Genomic DNA, 11,403 nt, shown 5'->3' with positions numbered 1-11,403 from the left:
TAAGGCCCTGATTGAGCCCATACAATCCATAGAGTTGAAGTTTGTACACAGTCTTGACTGCATATGATAGTGCTGGCTTGCCCCTACCTGGGAGTGTAGCTGCATACTCTACCAGAGGGTTGGCTACATCTTAGGCCCTCTTCAGAGTGGCCTCGCTGTCTGATATCTGTACTGCGGCTATCTGGGTGATGCTGCATACTTTCTCCAGATCCTACCGCCTAATGTGGTAGGTCCTTTGCCTTCATTAGGCACAAGGGTCCTTGAGGTTGCAAGCTTGCACAACTAATCCTTGGGTTATGCGGTGAAGATGCGTCTCTCATATGCTGCCGTTCCTTTCCTCTCGCGACTGCTCTGGTATGCTTTCCTATAAGTATGTTGTGGTGGTCATCTTCGAATTGAAAGGGAACATTAGGTTATTTACCGTAACCCTGGTTCCATGAAAGAGAAGACGACCACTACCCAGCGAGGTTGCATGGGTCGCCCTCACGGGTTCGATGCAAAAGAGATCATGGCTTCCGTGAGTTGACTGTTTAAACCCTTGTTGGGCGGGACCGAGGGCGTCACTCCAGGAAAGGGCCTATCGGCAGCTCTGATATAAAAAGCTCAATGAGTACCTACTAATAGGCAGGCATATGCCATAAGAATGTTGTGGTGGTCGTCTTCTCTTTCAGGGAACAAGGGCTATGGTAAGTAACCCAACGTTTTCTGATCTGAAATCCACAGGGACTTTCACAGTGTTTACATGCATCACAAGAATCAACCTTTGTCTTGTTTTAGAGAGACGCTCCAGATACTTAACCTGACTTTCAGTGTTTAAATTTGAAACATTATACTGTAACGCTAAGAGAGCTTAATCTCTACCAGATTCATATCTTTTATCAACAGAATTAATGCATATTTTAAGTAACTCACTAGTTAAAGAGAGTACCTTATCTTAATTAATATGTATGTATTTTACTTTTACGGAATACAATTCTCATTTCACAGACCTTTGTTTATGATTTCTAATAAGCTGATAAGTTAGGTATAGGGTGATTCTATTTGTTGTAACAGATGTCATCTGGTGCAGTTTGAAGGAAAGTGAAACGAAGCTGAGTGGTTATCACTGCTCAAACTGTGAGAAACGATCCTCACTGTATTCCCGCTGCCGCAGGTGGCACTGGAAGAAGCCACCTTCAAGAACAACAGATCAAAACTGTACATTTGTAAGCCTTGATAGTATTGAAATAGGGAGCATTTTAAAATCTTCACTCATAGGTTCTGACCCATCATTGAGATTAGAACACCTTTTTAACCAGCATAGCACTCAGGTAACCCAATGAGAATACTAACAGAAATGTAAACTGGCCTTAGCCATGTATGTGAAACAAACACTACAAATCTTGTCAATTACATGTAAGGTATCACACATATGCAGCAAGGATTCAAATAGCTAAAGATTAAATGATGTATTACCAAACTAAATGATGTATTACCAAACCACTTTTTCAACAACTAGCATGCATTGTCTGTCACTGATCAGAGAAATAACCATAAATCAGACTCTACTATATATTCTCCTGGCGAAGAAATATGTAATTAAAGTGAACATTGACAAGTACACCCACCTTTGTAAGTTTGAATCCCTTTCTCAAGCATAAAAGTGAACTTAGCAATTGTAGGTTCTCAAGGACAAAGAAGGTATGTTAAGCACTAGGCAGTTGATGCTCAGAGATAACACCTTTTAAAACACAGAATCAAACTTACTGTATAGGAATAGGTTGGCATTATTGATCCCCAGTTTATTGGTTGCCACGCATGTGTAGTTGCCATAGTGCTCCTCAGTGACATTAGATACCATAAGAACAGAGTGTGTCCCATAATTCTGAATCTTGATTCCTTCAGCACTGAATATCCTGGGAGAATAATACCAATAAAAAAGAAAAAAAATATGTTGCAGCTAATTGTAATGAACATATTCTCCTGAAATTATAGGGTCCATACTGCAAGGTTCACTCTTAATCAATAAATAATCATTGTACATTATTTTAACCCCATCTTGGACCCCAAAAAAACAACTCTCTCAGCCAAATCAAGACACATAGAATATTAATTAGATAAATAAGGTTTCAGATGTATGTACATTTTGCATACAACTGTATCTCCCCCATTGCATTCTGGGTCAGAACTACAAATCAGTTCTCTCTCTCTCTCTCTCTCTCTCTCTCTCTCTCTCTCTCTCTCTCTCTCTCTCTCTCTCTCTCTCGGTTATTGGTATCATAGCAGTTTATAAATCTAACACGCCATGGCCCAAGAGGGATACTAGATACATTGTGGATTTGTTTTCTAAGCAAGTAAGGAGTTTTTACAAAACACTTTGCTGTTTAAAGCGTTTCAATATAAAACCAAGAAAAAAAAAAAAAAAAAAACAAGGTTATATACGTAAATATGCACAGTCACATTATTTCATTTTTTGAATCTGAGGAAAATGGAGTTGAACTAATTTTTTTAATGCAGTAACACCCAATTCTACAACTGAAAATACCTACCTTTTGTCATCTCTGTACCACTCAAAGTCTGGTCTGGGCACTGCGACAGCATTACACTGCAGAGCTGCTGCCCGGCCCACTGGGATCTCAGCGTTTTTTGACTCCATTATGACGGGAGGGTCTAAAAAAAATAAACAATAACAAAGTAACATATATAGATGTCTTTATTAGGCTCTTGTTTGTATTGTCAGCTTCTATAAACTGTGCTCAAGTTAATTAATGCTCATAATCAAACCCTTTTATTTTGTGCATTTATCAAAGTAATTTGTGTCCAATGCTTAAAGCCCTAAGTGACTGCTGGCACCGTTGATGACAGAAGAAGTTTAGTTGTTGGTGAATGAATATGAAACGATTTCCATCGGATGATGCCGCTAATGATGGATTCGTGCCTCTAAACTTTACCATTGTAATTAAAAAAAAATCACAGAAAGTTAAAATGTTCCTGTTCTTTTATTAAACAACTGATCACATATCTAAGAGGAAAATATTTTCATTCCAGATACTAGTACAGAATTATAAGTAGATGATGAGAAATGAAATACATAATTAATTAGGTCGAGAAACAGTTACCATACCAAAGAGGCACTAAAGTAAATAATTACATAACCTTCCTTATTTGTTACACACAGCCTATTAAATCCTATCTTTAAATGACTACCTTAAATAACATGTTTGACAGTATACAATTAACGAACACCTTGAGCAAGTCACTCTTAACTGGCCACAAGCATATTGCTCTGTAGAAAATAATGCACAAAGCATAGCTTGGGTGACATCAGGCATCTGCTCATTAACAGACCACTTAGCAACCCTTGTATAGTACTCCTTTACACTTCCAACCAAAGCATTCTGTAACTTGTATGAGATGATTGGAATTATTCATTGCAGAGCATTATTGGCAGTACAGTGGTCTCCGCATATAGGAACAACTCCTAAAAGAACACTTCTCCTAAGAGAACACACTTGTGGTGAAACAGATTTTTCCCATTGTAAAAGTTCCGCCTAAAGGAACAGGAACTTTGCTTAAAAGAACTCCTTTTCACAACTGATCTAGTACTTTTTTTGTAACCTGGTAACTCACCATTATCAAACTTAAATTAAAATGGTTTATTCAATCTTTTCAAATGTGACTTGTCATCGCGAGAGTGTCTTGAGGGTGCTGTGTTAATTTAGTTTGACATTTTATTAACATTAGCATTTCTGTTATTTTATTATTATAGTTTATTAATATATACTTGCCTATTGCTTTTCTCTTATTCTTTTCACACGCGCCATGACAAGTAATACATATGTATTTATTTATTGGTTTATATTGTGTCTAGTGGTCAACTCCGTCTTAAAGAACACTTCGCTTGCTTCCCGAGGAGTGTTCTCTTAGCCGGAGATGACTGTATTTGAAGGTTTTGACTCTTAGTGGTAGTGTTGCATCACTTACACATGTATACTGTAGAACAGCTTTGGTGGGGTTGGTAGTTCTGGTTAAAAAGAAGATCAAAACAATTAAGGCTGATCTTATGCCTGATCCTTGCAGTAATAGTACTTAGTCGTGTGCTCCAGATATGAATCTCACTCCAAGGAAAGCAAGTCATTTGATCAGGAAAATACCTAGAATTGCTACTACATATTCACAAGGTGGATACAATTTCTGTGTATCCACTATGGTTAACAAATATAGAACCACTTTCTTCGATTAGATTTGTAACTTGAAATTGACTTCTTAGTTTTTCGCTGAAAACGCCAATCTCCATATTGTCACGGAAGTCTCTCAATTTCACACTGCCTGCTTCCTCTTATGATGTCTGGAATGATCTCAGGAATTACAAAGAGACTCAAGCATCCAGAGGAGCAAAGGAAGATTATTATTCTCCCGAAAGGAGTTTTAAGCATCAAACAATTACCACAGTATCCCTACAATATAATGCTGCATTAAAATGCTATGTGAAAATATATACAAAATGCACTTATGTTTAAGACAAAACAGCAGGTGGTAGGCTTACTGTAAAATAGGTGTTATTAATGATCAATCAGTCTTTGGATGAGAATCAATGTCTCATTTAAACATTTATTAGTATCATAAACCTGCTTTGATAAAGAGAAAAGTAATTTCAGTTTATTTTGGGCATGCCGTACCTATGTCAAGGTTTGCAGTCTATTCTCTGTTTTTCTTTTTTCAATCTGATCTTGTTGTACACGTCTGTCAGGATGTTAGTGGTGTGGGTGACAAAGCTCAGTGGCTGCAGCTCCAGACTTGCTAGTCCTCTGACACACAAATAAACAAACACAAACACAGAGCTCTGGCTCCTTCCTTTGTACTGAGATTTGCTGCTCAGATCCCTTCTCTCTCTGTCATAATGCCCTAAGGCAGTGTTAGTAATGTGATATGTGTTTTGAAAACGAGGATGAGAGATTGAAATCATTGTGACTTTATTATCCAATTGCGTTTTGTGCAAAAATCCCTATCAATCTGTGAAGACATTTTGAAGAGTTGAAGATATCACAGCAAACAATCAACGATCTAAAGCATGGTAAATACATAGCATTTAATTTTATTTAATATATTGCGTGGGTAATTTTGTACATAATTTACATAAAAAAGTGAACATTTCTGTTATGTAGATAAAACATAAACGAGTATTTAACTGTGTATACTCTCTCTCTCTCTCTCTCTCTCTCTCTCTCTCTCTCTCTCTCTATATATATATATATATATATATATATATATATATATATATATATATATATATATATATATAAGAAACTTATCACTTATATTTGGATAAAATTCACTAGATGTGATTGAAAAATGACAAACTCTGTTTTAGAGCATGTGCAGTGACTTTTTACTGTTCTGATTAACAACTGACATCATGAAGATGCTGCAAAATGATCTGTTGATCTTGGACAGTTGTTTTGACTCTAGGTCTCCCAGTTCATGGCATGTCATTGACTGTGTGTGTCTGGTTATACAATCTCACCAGGTCTGAAATTGCTGGCTGTGAGCACCCGAGACAGCGAGCCACATTATGCTGCCCTATTCTAGCCTCCAACATGTTGACTGCACGGAGGCGCTGCTCTCTTGACAGATGTGGCATATATATCAAGCTTGCAATTCAACAGTTGAAATCACTCCTTATACAGTGTCCAATCAACTCTCTCACTAATTAGGTGATTAAGTGCATATGCTTCAGTCACAGTCACTCAAGCGTGTCATGGTCAAGGTTGAATGATCGAGTGATTAAAAAGAAAAAAAATTTCATCAATATCCATCATGTATATACCTTTTTTTTTTTTTTAAGAAGTGTGTTATAATAGTTATAAGTTTCTTTTGATGTTTGGTATATATAGTTTTGTTCATACAAAAATAAGATTTAAAACTTTTGTGTCTGACGTGCTTTTTTGAATATGACTGTCTAGTACACAGGAGCCGAAAGGGTTAATAAAAAGTTATACATATATTGACTTTTTCAAAATATTATTATTTTATACCAATTTCAGGAGTAAAAATACCAATTACAATAATTTCAAAATCTGGTACCTAGAGTGCACATTAATTTTTCATCTGGAGTTGAAAAGGTTAGCTAGTTCAAAGCTGAGGACTTATGAGATGCCTTATTGCCTGCAGCATTCCAGGCTGTCATAGCATATACAATCAACACTAATATGTAAATGTTCCATCTAAGTCTTCGAAACAAAGTAATGCATTTTAACCTTAGTGCCTGTAACAATCCAGTTCAAAATCTGCAATGAAAGTCGTCCCCCCAACCCCCAAGTTAATTAATATACAAGATATTTAACACCATGCTTGTAAAGGGTGATTATCTAACAAACAATGCAGATGATCCTCATCATAAAATTTGTTTGATTTGTCTTCATTATTTAAACAAATAATTACTTTTTAGTAATTGTTCATTAGCTAATACTGTCCAGAATAAAAAAAAAAAAAAAGAAAACTGGCAGATGACAGGAGACCTACAGCCTCCTCCCAAGATACCGAAGCTCTACCTTCAAGCTCTGCAAAGTGACTAACAGTTTTCTATCCCTTATCATGCCTCCACTTCAATCAAAACACATCCAAAGTGTTGGTGCTAAAATGGAGCACTTCCTTTAAAACTACTGAGGTGGGCAAATACAGTATGGTCCATGGCATCAAATTGGGCTGTCAAAAAAATGATCTATGGATTAAAAACTTGAACATACTGTCAAAGAAGGTTCTGGCACATCCTTTTTGTGCTATGTCACTAGATCCTTTTGAATGGAAGACCTTTGTTGCAAGGGTGTTCACTTCTTTGATGGACCCAGATTAAGTTCAGATGTGTTTGCCTACTGACAATGGGAATGAGAATGTAGAGATGGGTGCCCAGCTAACATGATTTACATTTTTGAAGGTATTATTATTTTAAAGACTGTCACTGCTACTGGAAGCAGGATGATTTTTGGGATACAAGTTGAACATTTGTAAAACTGCAACAAATACTGTAATGACTGTAATGTGTTTTAAAGAATATAAAACCAGTAGAACATATTATTAGCAGATCTGCGTAAGGCCTGTTGTGGTGTTCGTAGAACCAATTCGAACTGAGTCAGGAGGAGAGTTGAATCTTGTTGGGAACTTGCTGATTTGTTAGACATGAATTGGATAATTTAAACTAACATGTATTAATTGAAATAATATTATATACTCTTTGTCAATAGTTTTATTAATATGGTATGTACTCTTTTCAAATAGATCTATATACCCAGTAGAAAATATTGTAGGTAGCTTTTGTATGCAGTCTGTGAGGAAGCCTGTAGAGAGAGGTCGGGCTGACCTGCTCTTGGAAAGATCTTATCAGATGAAGGCAACTCTTTGACTCAAGTGTCAAACCTTGTTAGCACATTCTACATGGAACAAAAATATAAACGCAACATGTAAAGTGTTGGTCCCATGTTTCATGAGCTGAAAAAAAAGATTCCAGAAATTTTCCATAAGCACAAAAAGCTTATTTCTTTCAAATTTGGTGCACAAATTTGTTTACATCCCTGTTATTGAGCATTTTTCCTTTGCCAAGATAATCCATCCAGCTGACAGGTGTGGCATATCAAGAAGCTGATTAAACAGCATGATCATTACACAGGTGCACCTTGTGCTGGGGACAATAAAAGGCCAATCTAAAATGTGCAGTTTTGTCACACAACACAATGCCACAGATGTCTTAAGTTTTGAGGGAGAGTGCAATTGGCATGCTGACTGCAGGAATGTCCACCAGAGCTGTTGCCAGAGAACTTAATGTTCATTTCTCTACCATAAGCCGCCTCCAACGTTATTTTAGAGAATTTGGCAGTACGTCCAACCGGCCTCACAACTGCAAACCATGTGTAACCATGCCAGCCCAAGACCTCCACATCTGGCTTCTTCACCTGCGGGATCATCTGAGACCAGCCACCCGGAAAGCTGATGAAACTGTGGGTTTGTACAACCGAAGAATTTCTGCACAAACTGTCAGAAACCGTCTCAGGGAAGCTCATCTGCGTGCTCGTCATCCTCACCAGGATCTTGACCTGACTGCAGTTTGGCGTCGTAACCGACTTCAGTGGGCAAATGCTCACCTTCATGGCCACTGGCATGCTGGAGAAGTGTGCTCTTCACAGATCAATCCTGGATTCAACAGTACTGGGCAGGTGGCAGACTGCATGTATGGCATCGTGTGGGCGAGCGGTTTGCTGATGTCTTACCTTTTTTTTTTTTTTAAGGTATCTGTGACCAACAGATGCATATCACATTTTGTAATGAGGAAACTAAAAAGACTTAGAAAACCATTATACAGTTTAAACTAGTTCAAGAACAGTAAGTCTATAAATCTAAAAGCAAGTATTCTAAAGTAATGGAAAAAGAATACTCTTCTCAACAGTTTAAAGTTTTAAAACTGCTTCTATATTTCTATTTCTTTCTTAATTAAACAAATGTATAGTTTAGATGGATCTGTCATGTACCTTATTTTAAATAAGTATTAAGACTTGATCTAAAAAGGAGTCCCTGAGTTAAAAGTAAATATTCGAGAAAGACTAAAATAATACAGCTATTACAATGATGTATTTGAAAAATGCAAGACAATACAATAAAATATAATATAAACTGTAACTTTAACAGTAAACTTGCTGAAGGAATACAACTAATTTTGTGATCTCGTCTTTACCTGCCTATAGTAAAAGCAGTGTTGGCGATGACTCATTGATTTTGGCCATTTAAAAGCCAATTTAAAAGCCAAGATCCTCTCTATAATGAGCTAACTCATTATTATTAACAAACAAAATATCTTTCTGACAATAGAAGGTAGGAAAATAATGAGTCTAAAATAATGAGTAATAGAACATGCTTATGGTAGTGTTTCATATTAATCAACACTAACATTGGCCAAAAGGCAGGTCATCTTAAAACCTGCTTCAACTGGATTTTGTATGAACAGAAAAATAGGTCAAACTTAGCTCAGTCAGAATAATACTAATGCATTCTAATATATTAATGGTAGCCTGTATTTAGATGTAAATAACTGGACCTTCCACTAAAAGCTTAAAAGACTTCATAACAGCTCAATGGAGTAAAATAATATTACAATTTTTAGGAGCAACTGTTATACTGAAATAACTGAATTAGAAATACATCTTATAGTGCCATTTAACGTTAAACTGCTGAAAGAACATATTGAAAGTTCATTATAACTGATGCTTGACATTGACAGTGTTGTGAATAAACTATTAAAACACATCTGAGATAACGTTCATTTAATTTAATCAATTTAAGAATCAGTTCAGTTTCTGTCTCCAACTAAACAAAAAAACTTTTAGACATTATAATATCAATTAAACCAAAGAATATAAATGTTTAGTTTATATAAAGGTTTTACTTCAATAAAAAAACAGAGGACCTGTTTAATTGATAGCCCTGGAAAGTTCTTTTTGGCAGTCAAAGCGAGATTTACTTGTCCTCAGCAGTTTTGAATCCAAGGCCTCTCTATGAGCAAAATTAACTCTCTTCATTATAGCATAGAAATTGGGGGTCAAGAAGAGCTACTTCTTTGTAGTGACCCCTGGGCAACGTTTCTGACAGCAAAAAGCTCTTCAAATCAAACTTACCATGCAATGCTTAAGCAAAGCAATGTTGGGCTTGGTTAGTACTTGGATGGGAGACCACCTGGGAATAATGAGTGCTGTAGGCTACATGTTATATATATATATATATATATATATATATATATATATATATATATATATATATATATATCAGTTGAAGCGAGCATTTAATTTAAATTAGAAAAGCTGTGTACAGTATCAGTTCTTATCAGACAGGCAGCAACTTTAATTGGGATGATGTGAGCCAAAAATGACTTCTTGCAGTGAATTTGGAAAAGAGCTTACGGTAGAGTTTCACATTAATTAAAACACTAGTCTTGGCAAGTAAACAGGATGTCTGGAACCTGCTTGTGCAGGCAAATTTGTAGAAACAGAGGCCAGGCTTAATCCACGACTGGCACAGACAGTTAAAAAAGGCTATTATGTGATTATAGCCAAAAATGACTTCTTGCAGTGAATTTGTGCTCAGAGCATATATATAAAAAAGAGTACGTGCAAATCTGACAATACCCATGCAGGTGAGATTTGGAACTGTCTGATTTAGTCTATTTCCTACTTTGCCTTGTCTGATGGGATCAGTGTCAGACTCAGCAATGCACCAGGGCTTGTTTTCCATTGGGATATAATGCATGTCGAGCAAAGACTGGATTGCAGTCTCATTGAGGATTCTGCATGAGGCTGCTCGATGCATATTAACTAAGTACTTACAGAGGATATTGTGGTAACTACATTTATTCATTGCAATCTTATCAAACTGACTTATCAGTGTATTCTGACAACGACTGACCCTGGCATCCTCCAAGGGGGTGTCTCATTAGGTTTTAAACTTCACCTAGAATTTGTTAAATCTTGCTTTGTGGCCACAAGCAAACTACACTCTTACTGTGTGGAAAAAAAAAAAAAAACTTCAACCCCATCAACCTCTGCTCCAATTTTAATTAGCTTAGCGATACAGCAATGCACTCTTTATACAGAAGACATACTGTATCATCACCTGATTCAGTGTGAAAAAACAAATCGACACTTAAAAAGATTTTTTTTTTCCTATGAAATGCAAACTTTAAAAAGAAATTGGAAAGAACTATGTTGATGTTGGTAACAAAGCACACAAGCATGCTACAATCAATGGCCAATTGTGTAAGGCTGTATATCTTTGAAAGATATAAATATTTTAATATACTTAGAGCTGGCCTCATTCCAACATGTGTGACTGATCACTGTACTGCATGTATATCTAACCCTAATCGTAATCGGCAGGTTAGCTGTGTATACAGCTTTTCCACATTTCAGCAATTGATAGGACAACACAGATCTCCATGGTACATTATCAAAAGTTGTAAACTATGTTTCAAATGAGATTCAATTGAAGCTTTAATTGAAAAAACCCAGATGCTACGGGTACTTACAGTTCACAACGACATTGACGTATTTAACATTTGGTGAAGAGACTTCATTGGCCGCTTTGCACTCGTATCTTCCAGCTTGCTCCCTGGTGATCCCAAAAATCTCCAGGTACTCATCACCATCAAGCTCATCAGCTGAAATGAAGAAGTGGAGAAGATGAGAACTGGGATGTTAGGGAGCTGAAGTCCAATTATCTAAAAGGAAGTCTAAAACCCTAGGCTAAGCAACCCTCCAAACAGAGATGCTTAAACAATGAATATTTATGAGGTGAAAATGGATACTATGACAAAGATCCCTGGTGGTATCCGAAGCATTTCAGAGTTACTGGTGCTGACAGCCTAAGAAGCCCTGAAGAGAGCTGCAC

At 36.6% G+C, this 11,403-nt stretch overlaps 1 protein-coding gene across 1 annotated transcript; it reads right to left on the bottom strand.

Moving 5' to 3' along the window:
- Positions 1 to 1,102: 1,102 nt before the first annotated feature.
- On the bottom strand, positions 1,103 to 11,176 carry LOC121302598 (limbic system-associated membrane protein-like). The gene is made up of 4 exons (XM_041232599.1): positions 11,042 to 11,176; positions 2,529 to 2,649; positions 1,747 to 1,895; positions 1,103 to 1,173 (listed from the first exon to the last, which is right to left on the bottom strand). The coding sequence occupies exons 2-4, from the start codon at positions 2,633 to 2,635 to the stop codon at positions 1,103 to 1,105; spliced, it is 327 nt and encodes a 108-aa protein (XP_041088533.1). The 5' UTR covers positions 2,636 to 2,649; positions 11,042 to 11,176.
- Positions 11,177 to 11,403: the final 227 nt, after the last annotated feature.

This window comes from Polyodon spathula, chromosome 30 (genome assembly GCF_017654505.1).
Source record: "Polyodon spathula isolate WHYD16114869_AA chromosome 30, ASM1765450v1, whole genome shotgun sequence".
NCBI classification, from domain to species: Eukaryota; Metazoa; Chordata; class Actinopteri; order Acipenseriformes; family Polyodontidae; genus Polyodon; species Polyodon spathula.
The sequence above is the reverse complement of the archived record's forward strand: the minus strand, read 5'-3'. Positions and strand labels throughout refer to the sequence as shown.